General features: G+C 42.3%; 1 protein-coding gene across 11 annotated transcripts in view; it reads right to left on the bottom strand.

Moving 5' to 3' along the window:
• TCF20 (transcription factor 20) overlaps positions 1-18207 on the bottom strand; it is a 198305-nt gene that overhangs the window by 13624 nt on the left and 166474 nt on the right. For all 11 annotated transcript variants that reach the window (XM_075935696.1, XM_006120503.4, XM_006120506.4 and 8 more), the window contains 2 exons: positions 7985-8078; positions 2105-2154 (listed from right to left, as the gene is read on the bottom strand). In XM_075935696.1, the coding sequence (XP_075791811.1) occupies positions 2105-2154; positions 7985-8078 (144 nt within the window). The remainder of the gene's footprint in view (positions 1-2104; positions 2155-7984; positions 8079-18207) is intronic.

The raw sequence follows: 18207 nt of genomic DNA, 5'->3' as shown, positions 1-18207 counted from the left end.
CAGCATTTATAATATTGGAAGGATAAAGTGGTCATGATCCCAGGCTGAGAACCCACGTAATTTTTGCCAGGAGGATTTGGAGCAAACTAATGCTGATCAATGAAGCATTCAGCAAGAGCAGAGCCATATTCAAGCAAGGAAAACCCTTCCATTCTCTCGAGCTCAAACGAGTCACTCAAAATTTTACTATGACCAGACTTCAGCATGCAAGAGAGGCTGCAGATGATGAATGCCAATTTCTTCCATAAAATAGATTTGCACTGGGCTTACTGTTTGTAAGTGTCATACTTTTACAGCTCTATTAAGCACTCTACTGTTATCCTCAGTTCAGTTCACTGGTAGGATTTGAAGGAACGATATTCAAACCGCTGATACAATAGCCTGTATTCTAGTCAAAAGGCTGCTGTGTTTTAATGGTTTTCCTATGATAGTTTGGGACCATCATTGCAAATACTACAGGTTGAACCTCTCTAATCCAGAACTATCTTGTCTAGGAACATCCATCGTCTGGAATGATTTTAGGTAGCCGGATGTCCACTTAACATGGGTGTGGCCAAGTTTCCCGCGGTCCTATAAAGTTTGTTTATAGCCACCAGTCCTAGCTCTCAGTGTTCTGTGCCATTATTTAGCTCTAATTTACCCTTAAATGTCCTCTAATAGCCCCAAAAGCAGTGGAAGTGTTGGTAATGCTGCTAGACAATATTGACCTCCCACAGACCAGAAAAATCTCCCATTCAGAACCAGTCAAATCTCAAAATTTCCGGACTAGAAAGCTTCAATCTGTAATAAGCACTGCCAACCCAACCTATGTACAAGAACTGAATTCTGAAAAACTTTAAAAGTTTATTTTATTTTTAATTTTTTAACCCTATAAGAGCAAAAACAGGAAATCTTGTGTTATGGATTCTTCACAATCACACTAGAAAAAAGTGTCCGAAAAAAGATGACCAGTTTCATCCAGCTGTTGGGGACAGTTGATACTTTTGCTGTAGAGTGAGGCAGGCATTAATTAGTGCATTGGTTTATGCTTGGTTCTCCATTTTTGAGGTTCTCTCTGTAACTATAACGACTAGAACTATTTTTTTAAATAAAAGGATAAGAAAAAGTGAGGTTGTTCACTGCTTACAAGTTGAGAACCAAAGTTTTAGTGTCTTCCAGGCTAGACAGGATCTGAATTTTTAAACAAAGAACAAGCCATCCAAAAAAAAAAAAAAACTAACCACCATTACTTTTTTTAAAAGGGTGGGGGGGGGGACGTAAATACATAAAAATATCTTGTTATGGTAAAAACACATGTTCAATATACTTTTCCCCTTTATAAAGATTTTATCTTACAAAACAACCTTGTAAAAATACCAGAAGCCACCAGATGTCACTCTAATAATCCAAGACACAGCAGATGAGAGCTGCTGACAAGTACCTGAATTCTCAGAATCAGTCTTGCAGGTCCTAACAGAATCCTCCCTACCACACACACACTCCTCCAATCTAAATTACATGTTGTGCTGTTTATACTCTCACACATTTTAAATAGATTTCTATGAGCCACCAGTTACACAGACTGATGCTTCAGTCATTTGTATTGAGGATGTGAGAGAAGTAGAATCAGCTGAGCAACTATAGTCAACCTGGTAACTGATGCTGAACTATGACAAACTGCTTCTATCTTTGGCAGGTTCTTGCTTCCAAGAGCAGATTAAAAGCTTTTCCATGGGATATTTTTCCTTCCTTCTTGCATCCCTTGGTAAATCCTAGAAAGAATTTTCACCAAAAAGTTTGCAACATAGCACCCAAAAAGAAGCAGCATGTTGACTATACCATAAGAGATGGGAAATAAAGCTGGTTTCATAAAAATTATCTGAAGGTCTAGACAGCAAACCTTAAAGACAAATAGTAAGCTTCACAGATCTTCTTAAATAATCTGTATTCTTGTCCCCAAAAATGCATCCCCACAGAACCACTCACCCATAAGGCTTCATTTAAAAGTGTCTCTTCCTTCTAAAACATGTTATCTGGGTATACAATTACTTTAGTAAAACAAATGTAGATAAAGCCCAGCAGAGGGCATCACTGAATGCACCTAGCTGGTGAAGAAGTTTCTTACCTTGTGCTTGGGGCACCTCACTGAGAAATTCTCTTCGTTTAGTAAACAATCTAAAAGAGAAGACAAACAGCAATTTGATTCAGGTATACATTATATTCAGAGATCTTTTCTATAATTACTATTTGGGTTTTTGGGGGATACAGGGGTTTCAGGATATTTTATTAAATTTAGTTATCAAGAGACCTGAGTGATACTTGTCCTTTCAGCAATCAATATTCCAAGCCCAAATTTCCCCATACTCATTATTGTTGCATAAGGACTAAATGTCAGAGCAAACACACAAATCTCTCCTGGCTTTATGGGCTCAAACCCTTAAAATACAAAGACAGGAAAATCAGATACACTCATCTTATCTTGGTATATTATCCCTGCTTCTTGCTTCTGAGGAAAGTGTTTATTCCAAGTCCCTACAATATCAGGAGCAGAAAAAAGTTGGTGTTCATGTGTGTTGTGATTATTTCCAACCCCAAATCTAGTGATCGAATTTTATTCTTTGGCATCATGCTTGTAGCAGGGTCACGCCTACCGCTCTTACACCTGCTCTCACACTGTAAATGTGAAACTTCACTAATCTAAGAAACGGTGTTATTACTTCACATTTTTAGACATTAGAACAGATCAAGTTTGTTTCTAAGAGTGACATTATCATTGTTAAGAGATCAACAGCCCCTGGAACCGTAAGTACTGTGACTACAGAAGACGGCACACTAAAATCAACAAGGCAATGCACACTTTGGAGCTCCAGCCTTCTCCTTAGGGATTTCCTAGTGCCCCATATTTCCATTTTACAAAACAGCAGTGCACTCTCCTTAGGGGGTTCAGCTACATCTGCAGGTATCATAATCTATGCTGCTACCCCATTCCTGATCAAACTTTTGACACCACTTCCAAATACCTGGTGTTATTCAGCCAATATTTCAACAAGGCAGTTATGACTTCATGTCCTCAGATTGCCAGAAAATAGCATAATGATTCAAAAAAGTACTAATTTAAAGCGTTCTTAGGTATATAGCCTAACTACAGCTCCCTGCTATTCTAATCTGCTAGAAGAGTTTAACAGACAACACACGGGGGGGGGGGAGGGGCGGGTCAAATGCAATGCTTTCTAGACACCCAAGCAGAGTTTGCTTTGCTGGCATGAAGTGCTTCTCAGTTTCAAAATCGATGCTCCTGGCCTGAATCAAAAGAAAGTCACATCCAATAGGCTAGTTACTCAGATTTTTTTTTTTAAAAGAACCCTCTCCCCCCCCCCCCCCCCCCCAAGGATGTTAATGACTAGTTGACTATCTGATAAGCCAGTGCTTATTGGATAGTCAAGTCGACTAATCGATTCCCCCCCATTGCTGCCTCTATCAGATAAAGGCAGCGGGGGGGGGAGGGGGGCGGAGAGAGGGAGGGGAGAAAGAGAGGGTACTTCAAAGTGTGGTGCTGCCACTTTGAAATGCCGTGGCTCTTGTACATTTCAAATGCCAGTGGGGGCTCTGTACATTTCAAAGGAGGAATGTGGAAGTGCCTATTGACTAGTTGATGGAAATTCCATCAACTAGCAAATTACTCGTTAGTTAACATCCTTAACCCTACACTAAGGGTAACAATTTCAAATGCAGCGTAGCAAAGACTGCTGTCTCTTTATAAAGATGTGCAAAATCCCTAATGAGACTCTACCATGAATTACAATACAATAACTATCAGAACAAACCTGAAAATATTAAGAGAGATTATTTTCTCCTTTTAGTGAATTCAGCACTGGTGACAGATGAAATCCTCGATGTATCCCCCAATGGTATGGACCAGGGGTGGGCAAAAGTTTCTCAGCAGGCTGGATGTGGCCCGCCTTGGGCTTTGATCCAGCCCCCAAGGCAGTTCCAGGCCTTGCCCCCTAGCCCGTTGCCTGGGAGCCAGAGACATGCGAGCCTTTTTAACTGCTTCTATTTAAAGGGCTCGTGTCACGCCTGCACCTTGCCTAGCAGCCCCAGGGAAGGCGCGAGAGACCTTTAAATAGAAGCAGTTGAAAGTGCTTGTGTCTTTGGCTCCCTAGCAACACGCTAGTGGCACTGAAGCTATGAGCCCTTTTAACTTCTTCAATTTAAAGGGCTCGTGCCTTCCCCACACCTGTTGGGCAACATGTTGCCCGACAGTCACAGGGAACACGAGAGCCCTTTAAATAGAAACAGTTTAAAGGGCTCACAGTTCCCGGCACCTCTAGTGCGTTGCTAGGGAGCTGGAGACGCGGGAGCCCTTTCAACTGCTTCTATTAAAAGGGCTTGTGCCTGTTGGGTGGCTGCTTTGCCTGACAACAACATGGCAGGTGCAAGCCCTTTAAACAGAAGCAACTGAAAGGGCTCGCAGCTCTCGGTCCCACTGGCCTGTTGCCTGGGAGCTGCCCAGGAGACACGAGCTCTTTCAATTGCTTCTGTTCAAAGGGCTTGTGTCTGCCAGGTGGCTGCGAGCTGTGTTATGTGAATTCTAAGCCTCCACCCCAGACAATTCTGGGAGGAGCCTAGCCCCAAGCATCCTCCCCATCTGCTCCAGGCTTCTTCCATTGGCCGGAAGCGGGGGGAGGAGAGGGACTCCAGGCCAAGCAAAGCTCCCAGTAGGGTAGCTCTCAACCCCTCCCCTTCCACCCAAGGCCCTGCCCCTTTAGGGGTCAGTCCGCGGCCTCTTCCAAAATTTGTGAAGTGGCCCCCCCTTCAAAAATTATTGCCCGCTCCTGGTATGGATACATGTAGTGGCAGTATAAGCTTCCACACACAGTTTCCTGTCAATGTCCCGGACTACACATGAGGGTGAAAAAAAGCTCAATATTATTCAATCTTTGTTTCCCCCCCATAAATACCAACATTGGAATCAATTAATGCTAACTCTGGTAATTAGTCTGAAAGGTCAGGGATGCTTATATTTGCACTGGGAATGGGATATACATCATCATATCATTTCACAACAGCCACTGACTATTCATAAAATGGCAAAAACTTCTGCTTACTACCAACCTGACCTGGATTTGAGCTGGAGACCTAAGGTCAAACATTCCCATTTCCTAGACAAGTAAACTTTAAAAATCAACTCCAAGAGATAATTTTAGATAGTAACACACAGTTATGCTTGTATCTCCTAGTATTCATTCTCTCTCTCGCTCTCACTCTCCTGCAAGCAAAGAGGATTTTTGTTCCTTAAAAGTTCACCTTTTGCTAGTTATTCTGTTATGGAGTACAAATCCTTTGTTTGTAATTTCACATAATATGGATGCTGTGGAGACAACTGTGATGTAACAATCAGGATTTGACTCCAGGTGAAGAACAAACAGAGGGAGTGGATGCAAAATCTCAAGAAACAAGGATCCTGTTTCCATGGAGATGTTCCTAGTAAGTTATCTCAGACGTCAGTGGCTCTTTATAAATTTGAACAGATGAAAGCTAAACACAGATGAAATGTTAACCATAGCAATCTCCATATTATTATTATTCCCATAGCAAAGCACCATAAAGTCACATTACAATGAACAGTAAGACACACAAATCCATGGGCCAGCAATCTTCCTCCAGATGTCCTCATACACCCTTGTGAAACACATCAGTCTGCAGACCACTGAGTCAGCCATATCGTTTATCACACTTGCTGCCACTGGTTCCCCATGAACTTGGCATTCAGAGCCAATCCCTGCAAAACTTGCTCTCAGTCTTCCTCCACTCACCCAATCAATATGTCTAGCAAACTCAAGTTTTCTTTGACCATCTTATTGTTATCAAGTGTCACTATAGTTATGCTGCAAATTTGGGTGATTGCATACCACCAACAAGGTAATGTATAGCTAACGCAATAACCTGTAGCATTTCACTTCGAAGGCAGACAGCTTCAATGTCTTGTTTCTGTAGTATCTATGGCTATGTCTAGACTGCAGGCTTCTTTCGAAAGAGGCTCTTTCGAAAGATCGCGTCTAGACTGCAGGCGGATCTTTCGAAAGAGAAATCCGCTTTTTCGAAAGAGAGCACCCAGCGAGTCTGGATGCTCTCTTTTGAAGACGGCCTCTTTACATTGAAGAACGCCTTCTTTCAAAAGAGGAACTTTCGAAAGAAGGCGTTCTTCCTCGTGAAATGAGGTTTACCGCCATCGAAAGAAAAGCCGCGTTCTTTCGAAATAATTTCGAAAGAACGCGGCTTGTGTCTGGACGCAGGGGAAATTTTTTCGGGAAAAGGCTACTTTTCCCGAAAAAACCCGAGTCTGGACACGGCCTATGTCTAACATGCATAAAGCAAGATGCTGACAAGAAGAGACTGCAACAATTTCATTTTGCACTTCACAGAAATACCTTTGCTTCTCCAAATGTGGAGAAGTGTTGCTAGAACAATAGCCATCACTCCAATTCTGTGTAAATTTAGCTTCCCCTGTAGTTATGCCATCCCAAGTGGTCAATATACTTCAATGCTCTATTGTGCACTGAGCATGGTTCCTTTGGGGGAAAATGTCATGTAATTTAAAGAGTGTCTCAATGCATATGCACAAGGGGGCCCTATTTTGCAAGTGCTGTACAGTCATACACAGGAAGCTATGAAGTTCAGGAAATTCATCACTTCTCCTGCAATGAAATATCTTGTCTAGGTTTGGCCAACTGGTCTATCAATCAGTAAAATAATGTCAGCTGACCACCTATTATTTGACCTTGGTCAAATATTTTCAAATATTCCAGCAAGAATGCCCTACCTATTTGATTTAATCATGGTTCCATTCTTTCATTTTGTAGAATTTCATTTACTAATTTAGCATTTTTCTGAGTTAAAATAACTCAGTTAAATAACTTGTTTCTGGTAATAAGGGTAACTCTACTGCAGACCATAAGGTCTTACTCTTCTTCATGAACACTGTTACTCTTCTAATAAAATAGTGCTTTAAAATATTTGACAAATAATTTTTGGACCATTCAAATGTCCAATCTGTTTTCTAAATGAGGTATTATTCTCAACCCTTTTTCCTCTCAGGTCTCTCCCGCTTCCCCCCCACCTCCAACATGCTATAAAAACTCCATGGTTCACAACAACTGTTTTTTCTACGTATCCGGCACATGAAAAGCAAGGTGTTATGGAGTAGCGAGAATGGCAATTCTCTAGGGCCTGATTTCACAGGGGGCCCAGAAAAAGTACAGTTGCTTGGGCTTTGGCTTCAGTTTTTTGCCAGGGACCCCAGTGAGTAATGTTGGCCCTCCTCTCTGGTTTATTTTTGCCAGCCTCCTAAAAACTACTCCTCTAACCACTGGTTGAGAGCCACTGTTCTAAATAATCTATGTTCACACCAGACATTACAATCATAAGGACCACTGAACACACAGACAGCACTAATACTCTAATGACTGAGCAATAGGAGCAACTCCTCTACCAGCTACACCATCCCAGACTGATGCTTTATAGCTGACCAGAGTCAGTGCTTGGATTAGAGACCTGCATGGGCACAAATTAGAAGCTGCTGGAAGTGGTGTTTATAACTCGGCAGGTGACGTTTTCCATTTGGAATCTGTATTGGGCTAATGCCCAATCGTATTGCTAAAGAGCGTATCACCGCAGGAGGAGCTATCTTTCTGATGACATGAAAAATCAGAGGTTCTGATTATTTGGAGCCCTTAAAGTCATTTTTCACAGAGAAAGGGGATTAATCTCCCATGTTATGGCAAAGTCAATATTTTTTAGTTGCATTCTACAATTTTACAATTCTTTCTTCAGTATTAAAAATATTCTCTTTCATTTCTCAACCCAACTTGTTCTCAAATGCTGCTATGCAGTGTTTTATTGTGCACCATCCCATACATTACTATTTTGTAAAGAATTCTAGAATACTTCAGGGGCAGCATGTGTCCTGTAAGTGTAAGATATTATTAGTCTTATTTTTTCTTACCTGCATCGATGGCACACGGGTAATGGTATCGGAAGGAGCAACCTTTGTTGTAGCAGCCTAAGGTGGCTCCTGGCTCCTGGCAGTGAGAACATTTCTGAAAGGGATAGGAAGGTAGAAATATTAGCAAATAGGTGAGCTCTTTATCTCCTTCCTCCATATACGTTTTCTTGGTATTTCCACCACACAAATTTCAGTAGTTTCAAGCATTACTTTCTCAAAATGTATCAAGAAGCATCAGGTCCCAAAGGTCACTCTTTACACTACATCCCCTTCAAACATCAAATAACGGGTTCCATACCCTTTTGCACTGTAGTGGTATGCACTCGCTGTCAGACAGACAACTCTAACAGCTAACAGATCAATAGAACTTTCTACATTCCTTGCACCCCCTATGCTACCACTGTCCAGTCTTTTGGCAGGTGTTTCAGAATACAATGACGACCTCAGCACTGGAATTCTAGTATGAGGACTTAAACATGTCTGTGGCAACTTGAAAATGAGAATTGGCAAAATGGAGATCGGGGTCACAGTTAGTATAAAATCATTATCTGATTCATTGGGCCGAATCTTTATTACCACTGACATGCCTCTCCAAGAAGACTGGGGCCAACCTGAGCATTTTGTCAGACAATATAAAGATGAGGTTTACCTGGTACTAATGGAAATGCCACTGGAGGGAGGAAACCAATGCCACAGGGATGCTGTATCTCCAAAATAAAGGTCTTCAGAGATAAAAATATGGGGATATATTTATTTTCATAGCAGGAGAACTTAACTGATGACCACTTTTAATTTTCATGCGCGGTGCCGGCCCCAGGCGCATGGGCGAACCCACCCCTGGGTGCCCAGCAGCCCCAAAAGGTCAGGGACCACTGCAATAGAGTCAGAGTTCCTCATTGACTTAACTGTAACCTGAATGGCTTTAGAGAATTAAGCCTCGTATGTATTTCATTCAGAGAGTAACTTAAATAAGTGTTTTTCCAAAAGTATAAACTCATGTAAGCTTTTGAAGAAAGTTTGTTTCTGACAGGTGGAATTGTTCCTTCTTTATATAAGGATCAGTAACACTAAAAATGTGCTTGAACCAACTGGTGCTTGAATTGAAATTTGGACCACAACAATTGTCTTTTGAACACAGACTACACATAGATGCCCAGCTCCGGTTGTAGAAAAATGCCAGAAAAGAAAGGAAAGATAACTGTCACACAGCAATTGTGGCCCAACCCTTTCTTCTAATGCTGCGTGCCATCTGCCAACGAACCTGTGGCTCAAGGATTGGACTCCTCAATCATCAAAAAGACCCCTGAAAAGTAAAACATGTGAAACAGATCATTCTCAACCTCAAGGGATTGCTGATGATGACAGATATAGATCTAAAACGAGTCTTTTACTAGCAAGCCAGTCTCAGATGATCCTAGAGAAGTTCCTGTCTCTATAGCGGTGTTTCCTAAACTTTTTGAGACTACGGAACACCAAACAATAATATTTTGTATGCGGAACACCTATGAAAATTTTCTTTAAAAAAATTGTCAAGACAAAACAAGATAAAAACAAAGAGGTAACAAAAACAAAGAAGAGGTCACAGCACACCTGCAAGTTGTTCATCGAACACCAGTGTTCCGTGCAACATAGTTTAAGACACACTGCTCCATAGTAAGTAGGGGTTTGTGATATATTTTTTTTAAATCAGGAAAAAAAAAAACTGACAGACATTCACTACTCTCCCCACCATACCACACCTACAGTGAAGGATGTCATGACATGTAAATGACAGCATATGAAAGCAAAATTAACTCCACCCATATGCCAGGTATCTCTTTGAATCAAAGCAGATGTAATCAACAGGAAAGTCTGACACACCAGTTCTCCTAACTTATACAAATCCTGTCTTCTCACAGCTATGCCAATGCACTTTAACAGTGATTGCAGTATCCTTTACTAAATCAAGTCTTTAGTGTTTTTTAAGCAGCAATCTTCAGTCATGAAAAGTAGTACAATATTCATGACATAAGAAAGTGATCCTGAAGTCCAGAATAAGAGAACCAACTTATTTTTACTTTCTAGAATATTACCCCTAAAGGTAAAACTTCCAGGACTTTAATTTTACACCCAAACTGCTTGGACCTCCAGGTAAGTTTTGTAATCCTTGGGACTTTAACCAGCCTCAATAAGTAGGGGGAGGAAGGGAGTCCAGACAGCACAGAGCACTTGGGACTGCTGGTGATCACAGACGGGCTCAGAAGGGTCTGTGGGGAAGGATAGACTAGGACAGGATCTGAACGAGCATAGGGAATGCAGGACCAAATGGAAACGGAGGGAGAGAGTGCTGAGGGGGAGTGTAAGGACACTGGGGACAAAGGCAGCTTGAATGAGAAAAGCTAGGCATCAGCCATGGGGGAAGCTTGCTACAAACTGCAACACAAAACACAACTATTCCATACTTCTTCCACCCACAATCAACAATCCTCCAAGTTCACACTCAGGATTCTTCCCAGCAATTCCTTGCCTATTCCTCAGTTCCTCCATTATTCGACTCCCCCAAGCCTTTGCACTGCTTCTGAGGGGTGCAGGAAATACATTTCTGGATTGTAATTTAAATGAATTATTACTTAAAGTTCTGTATTAATATAGCTAGTAAGGAATCTATTTGTCAAAAATCATGTCCTGAATCTTTTTTATTGTCTAGCTTCATAGTTGCTGACAGGTATTTTGCAATAAATTACCAAAATAACTGTAACTGGCATGATTATATTGTGCTAGTTTGACAAATAAAATATGCAGACTTTAAAAATATATTTAATTTTTTTGGTGCAGAATTCCCCCCACGAAAAACTCTTGACACCAGTCCTAGTTTCATCCATGGCAATTACGCTCAAAATGCTTCTTCAAGAGTCCTGAATCACAAGGCTCTCTACCCATCTGCTGCCCCATCCCCTCCCTTCTCACATTTAGACTATGTCCATATTGGGAAGGTTTGGCAACAAAAATGCTGTTAACATGCAAAAGTCGCCAAAAGTGAAAAATGGTCAAACCAGTTTTTCTGCCTCCCGCTGTCAACATTTCATGGCCACATCACTAGCTGCTTTTCTTTGCTCTGCCAACAGGGCAATATGGATAGACATTCCACATTGCAGTGTTGTGGGAAGGCAGAACTGATCCCTGTGTTTCTTAGGATTCCCTCTTATTTCTGCAAGCTCTTCCTAAGTAATACCAAAGCAGCATAACAGTCTCTCCAGCTCTCCCCTTACAACAGCAGCAGAACAAGAGCATTCCATCTTTTTTTTTTTTGGTTCCCCAAATGAAGCATCTCACTCAGTTGTCAGATATTTCTGCCTCCTTCCCCTCCTCTTTGAAAGAGGAGCAGCACATGCATGCAAGGCAACAGAGGATCACAAAACACTGAATAGAGCCATCAGGGCAGGCATTGTGGGATACTGGCAGAAGCCAGTTCTCTCCACAAAACAAACAAAGTCCACACTGGCTCTTTATCAGCAACAAACGGAGGGGAAAAGACAGAAGTCTCTTGCAGGGGTGGAAGACTTTTGCTGCCAAAATTGGGTGTTTTTCCTGACAACACTTACATTGTAATATAAACGTGTTCACTGTTTAGTCATCAAAAGGCAGGTTTGGGCAACAAAACATGCCAGTGTAGACAAGGCCTTAGACATGGCCAACCAAGGTTAATAATTTTAACATGGCATAGCCCAAATCAGCCATTCTTCTTAAATGGAGCTCTGAATGCTCAGTGTTATTCCTTTGAAGCACGTCCCGCTCCTTTGAAGTGCCACAGCACTGCACCAATAAAAGAGGGTGCTCCCACATGTATTCTCCACAATGCTTTTTCTTATACATAGCACAATCAAAAAGAGCAGAAGAAATGGAGCAGCAGAGCATGAGTTGAAGTTGTGGAAAGATATCTTCAAACTAAATAGAATATTTTGAAGAGTGTATTGTGCAATTTAATTGCAGACAAAAAACTGTCAAAACACCTATAAAACAATATCTTGCCTTTTTCAAAACATTTGTTCTATTTTGTACCAATCCCCCACATATAGTTGCTGCCCAGTCTATTCTGATCTTCTCAGGATGCGGCTTCAAAATCTGCGAGCTTCACTTTCCCATATGCTGAATGTGCCCTTTTTTGGTTCATTTACATTTTTTTAAAGAGTAATGCTTAGCAGTTAACCCACATCCCTAGATCAGAATGGGTCAGGAATTTTTTTCTCACTGTGTGTGTGTTGGTGATGGACAGAAGAGTAAGACATTTCAAAAAAGTGAGAAGACCAAAGTGCAGGAATTGGCCCTTTATCTCCCTTCTATAGTCTGCCTGACTAACTGGATTATTACAAAGGTTGCCTGCAATAACCCCTGCAACAGCAATTCCCCATTGGACTGCAATTCCATTGACTGCTTGAGGCAGAGATCATCTACTGCTCATACTCCTGCTGCTGAACAAGTCTCCACTCTGGCAGATGCTGCTACTTTTCACAACACACTGACAATCTAATAGCCTCACCTCCTGGGACCCAGAGTCATCTGCTTTTTTCAACAGAGGATGAAAGAACCACAACCCCCCCCCCCAACTATTCCCCACTTCTTTCCAGTTTCCTACCCTCCTTCACACATCAGAAACTGATGAAATACAGCTGCTTACCTGTCAATGTATACAGACATAAAATGACCCATGAGTCTCTATTATGGAGATTCTTGTAACATACACATGGTATCAGAATAGGGATGTAAAATCCTGTTTAATTAGTTAACCAGTTAAACATGATGTTTAACCCGGTTGACCAATTAAACGGGGTGGTGGGCCGCTCCAGACCCACTGGGCTGGAGCGGACCTGAGGCTGGGCTGGAGCACCCTCCGCCCCAGGCAGGGGCTGCTCTAGCCCAGTCCTCCCTGAGGCAGGCCCCTGCCTCCAGAGCTGGTGCAGCCCTCCACCCTGTATCAGGTGGGGATCTGGTCCAGTCCACACCAGTTAATGGTTAACTGGAACTGGTAAGCAAAATCCAATAATAGTGATGTTTACTAGTTAACCTTTCACATCCCTATTAAGGATGTAAATGTGTAGTTAAATACACAGTTAACTGATAAGCCTGGGCTCATCAGTTAATCCTCTTGATTACACACAGCCCCTCTCCCACTAACCTGACTGCCCCCCCCATGCCTCTGATACAGAGACAGTTGGGGGAAGGGGGGGTGAAAACGGGAACTGGTGCTCATGGGGAGCTGACTTAAAAGCCAGCTCACCAAGTACTGGTTCCCATCTCTCTCCCCCCACATGTAAAGATGTATTCACCTGAAAATTTCAGCAGATACACATTTATACAAATAAACACATTTTAACCCCCATATCACATTTTAATCCCTATATCAAAGTTTCTCTAGATCATTCAGGCCAGAGGTTCTCTAACCTCAATTGCACTGTGACCCCCCTTCTATCAAAATTACTATATGGCCACAGAAGGAAGGACCAAAGCTTGAGCCTGCAAGTCCTACTAGCTCGGGGGAGGGAAGGAGGGAGCCAAAGCTTCTGCCCAGGCAGGGGGCTTGTAACCTCAGCCCCATGTGGTAGGGCTCAGATTTCAGGCCTGGGGCCCAGCAACCCTAAACCAGCCGTGGCAACCCCATTAAAATGCAGTGTCACAACCTATTCTGGGGTCCTGATCCAATTTGAAAATCACTGTTCTAAACACATGGTAAGTGAATAGAGGTGGCTAGATTGCAGAACTAGGCTGAAACAGGGACATTATTTTAAATAAAAAAATAAAAATCATGACTGGCAGCTTCTTGGAGACATGGGGCCGTAGGTTGTACAGCTAAGGACTGAGGTATATGGAAAGACGTGAGGGTACACAGCTCCTGCTTGCTCTCTGTCTGACTATGGCCAGCATTAACACCTTTATTTTCACAAGCACAAAAGGGTAGATATATTTTACAATTAAAAGTACTAAAAGACAAGATCTAAATAAATACTGCAACTTTGTACAGGAAGATGTGTGAGAATTGTGCCTAACTTCCACAAACTAAGCTCTTCGGTTTCTGTTCAAATTTTCACCCAAAACCCATCCTGCAGGCAGTCACAAGGAAATGGCAGTAAATTGCTTGCCACTCTCAAAGGAATTATGCCATTCTTAGCCAGCGAGAGATAGAATACAAGCTCTCAAGGGAAGATAAATTCCTATTGCTCAGTAGGCAGTCTGCTTAACCTCCTCTGCTCTGAAAAGCTGAAGACCAGCACTTGGACAAGGCTCCCAGGGAGAAGGGCTGATGAATGGTAATCGCTGCCAGGCATGTAACCAGTTCTTGGCTCAAATACAAAGCAGTAATGATTGGTTAACAGGCTCCCCCTACAATCCAGCCAGAATCACAAAATAGCACCTCTCACCTGAAGTAGGATACAGGAAGAGTAGAGTTAGATATGGAAAAGCCACTCCCAATCCCTTGAACTATGTTATCAAATATTAAAATATTAAAGCCACATACATTATCTCTTCCTCAACATGCTATTAACAGCTCAACTTTTCTTAGCTCCAGCTCTCTCTCCACCTGCCAGTGTGAAGTCACACACAATCTGGAAGTGTGAACAACTGGGTAACAAATAGAGCAGCAGTTCTCAGCCAGGGGTATGCATATCTCTAGGGATACGCAGAGGTCTTACATGGGGTACATCAACTCATCTAGATATTTGCCTAGTTTTACAACAGGCTACATAAAAAGCACTAGTGAAGTCAGTACAAACTGAAATTGTAAACAGCTAAAATGAGAAAGTAAGCAATTTTTAAGTAATACTCTGCTATGACACTTCTGTATTTTTATGTCTGTTTCTCTAAGCAAGTAGTTTTGAGTAAGAAGAAATATGCAAGACAAATTAGATTCTAGAAAGGGGTACAGTATTGTGAAAAGGTTAAGAACCCCTAGACTGTAGACTCACCAGAGATCTGCTCTGTTTTATTTAATATTTCAAATTAGGAATTACTTGATACTATTTTTTCTTGCAATTTGGGTTCCTTCACTATTAAGTGAAGCTGCTTTGATGGTTATAGAGGGGGTTATAACTGCAGGCACACATACACAATCCCTTCCTGTTGTTCTTGTCAGAAATAGCTTGTTGAACCACGATCTAGTCCTAGAAATTACAAACCAAAACCTCTCCTGGGTCTTTTGGCCACATTCCTCTTCCTGATTAGGTACAATACTGTGGTCTTCTCAGGTGTCCCAAGCTGTCAAAGAAAAGAATCAGGCCAAAGGCTGCTTCCATGTGGCTCCATACTAGCAGGAAGAATATTCAGCTTACAACTTAGCAGAAGAACACTGCTCTACCCCCACTCCCAGCTATGCACGTTATCTGAAAGTTAAACTAACCCTGGTTTACTAGACAGGGTTTAAAAAGCCTACTTGCCCTTGGTGAGTGGGAATTTGGAACATGAAAATGACCCACCAAAGGGTAGCTGAGGAAAAAGAAGCCTTGTACGAGCTACTGCTCCATTCCCTAGTGTGGAGATGGGAGAAGACTGTCCTGGCTACAATCTTAGACTATGTCTACACTGTCCAGTCTTGAGCAAGAACATATGCAAATGAGCCACCATTTTTGAGCAAGGGGCTTTTGTGCAAGGAGGAACAGTTTACACTGCTCCTTCTTGCACAAAACCCCCCTCTTGCGCAAGAGCTGTTCTGCCGCTTATTTTCAGGCAGAATGGCTCTTGCTGGGGGGAGGGGGGGGGGTTTGAGCAAGAAGGAATACTGTAGAGACTGCTCCTTCTTGCGCAAAAGCCCCTTGCACAAAAATGGTGGCTCATTTGCACACGTTCTTGCGCGAGACTGGCCAGTGTAGACGTAGCCTTATTTATTTATTTAAATAAATTCCTAGGAAGGAGGGGAGAAAAATCAAGGAACAGTGAGCCACAGGAAAAGGGGAACCAGGAGGAGTGATTGTTTTCATTCTGCCTCGCAAGGGGATACTTCATCTACACTTTCCACTAGCTGCTGGGGATTAGGGATTTAATAGTATAATTGGTTAAATGATTAATTGATAAGCAGGTGCTTATCGGTTAATGCTACCGTCTACACACAGCACTCCTCCCTTCCCCCCCAAATAAATTTTTAGCAGGCTGGCCGGCAGGTTGGCTCAGTCCCGGCTCATGCTGGGGCCTGGGAGCTACCCCCACTGCAGCTCTGCAATAACTCTGTGTCAGCTTCACAATTAACAAATTACACACTTCTTAACATCCCTACTAGGGGATAAGAAGTAGTTTTAAGCAGTCACCTTGAGCCACTGATGTCAAACTATGCTTTTTAGTTTTTACTCTGAACATGCTTTTCTCTCAGCTGATTAGCTGCTTGCACTTGGCCATGCCATCAGACTCACTAGAGATGCCTTCCATGGCCCTCTCCAATTGTTTTCCCTCCTTTATTTCATCATTTGGTCCCCTCACCATCTCCTCTCCCCACTACCTTTTTTTCTTTTAGTTATCCTTTCATTTCCCCTTCTCTCCTGCTATTGTCATAATACATAAAAGGGGGGGGGGCACTAATATAATGGATGCAAACCTTCTCTAGGTGTGATGTATCCCTTCATGCCACCCCTCTGTCTTATTTCTACAGACTGTAAGCTGAGGACAGATGCTGTATTTTATCTATGATTGCAGAGTGTCTAAAATAGTGAGGTATCTAAAAGTCTAAATAAAATATATCTAAGCATTATTTATTAGAATAATAATAAAATAATAATGCTAGGTATTCATCTGGTTGCTTCTGATTAGTCAGTAAGCAGGCTGTCTAGTCATTCTCCTTCCAGGTACCCATTGGAATGGCAACAGATGTAGCAGCAGCCTCCTCCTCTCCCCAGGGAAGCACACTATGATAAGAAGCTTGATCACAACCAGCTAAGAGGGAAAACTGAGCAAACACCTTCTGCCCCATGTAGAGGTGAACAGTTATTGTTTAAGACAGTGTTTCTCAAACTGTGCTCTGTGGAGTCCTTGGGCTCCGCGAGACATCTCCAGGGGCTCCGCGAGGTTGACAAACTGGAAACATCAATAGGTACAACACATACCATCAGTGGACCACTGAGATGCCGCACACATTTTTACGCATGTCAAGGGCTCCGGAGCCCAAAAAGTTTGAGAATCGCTGGTTTAAGAGATACTGGGGGAATGAAGGTGGAATGATTTTGGGAGCCACTTAAGAGGTATTGTGTGGGAGTTGAGGGAGGAACGAGAAAGATTTTGCAAGAGTCTTCTTTTTAGGTAGAGGTGGCAATAAGCAGCCCCTAGACACCAGATATTTTATTTACTTGCGCGTCTGCAAGTACAGCCTCTCGCAACTCCCATTTCCCATGGATTACCATTCCCAGCCAACGGGAGCTGCGAAAAGCAGTAACCCAGCCCACACTGCTTCCAGCCAATGGGAGCTGCAGGGAATAGCGATCCAAGGTCAACAGGAACTGTGAGCAGCCATACCTCCAGATGTGCAAGTAAATAAAGCATCTGGTGGCCTGCCAGGGGCTAAACCTTATAAGGATATAACATCCCATTTAATTAGTTAACTAATTAAATGGGATCCTTGGCAGGGGACCGCTCTAGCCCAGATGGAGCTGCTGCCAGCCCCATAGAGCCAGCTCCCACCCTGCCCCAGCCCACAGCATGTGACGACCAGCTACTCCTGGACATTGGTTAACTGGTTATCTGTTCACATCCCTAAATCCTGATGAACTGCATCTGGCCCATGGGTCACTTATTCCTCCTCCACCCTCTATTTTTAGGGGATGTGAACTGTAAACAAGTATTTTCACTAAAGCTAAAGCAGAATCAGAGAGTAGCCCTGAATTCAAGAAACTATGGACTGATTTAGTTTCCAAGATTTCAGCATTTAAAATGATAAGTTATTGATCTGGCAGATTGAACTACTATGCTATAAACTGGAATAGGAAAAATAGCAGAGAGAATCACAGCTGCAGTGCTGCATGAGGCTGCTGAAGCAGAAAGAGAACTGCAGCTCAAAATGGATGATATGTAAACAAGAGGAAGAAGAAATATTAGAATCAAAGGGGTGTCTGGAAAAGCTGAAATGGAAATTCTACTCAATATGTACAAATGATGATTAAAGATGTGAAATTTGAGTTCCATGGAAAAGGGGAAAATAGACAATGAAAAAAAAAGCCACCATCATGAGGGTCAGTAAGAGAACCAGAGATATGATTGTTAAATTTCACCACACA

Source organism: Pelodiscus sinensis, chromosome 1, assembly GCF_049634645.1.
Source record: "Pelodiscus sinensis isolate JC-2024 chromosome 1, ASM4963464v1, whole genome shotgun sequence".
In the NCBI taxonomy this organism is placed as follows: Eukaryota; Metazoa; Chordata; order Testudines; family Trionychidae; genus Pelodiscus; species Pelodiscus sinensis.
This window is presented reverse-complemented; position numbering and strand designations above follow the sequence as displayed.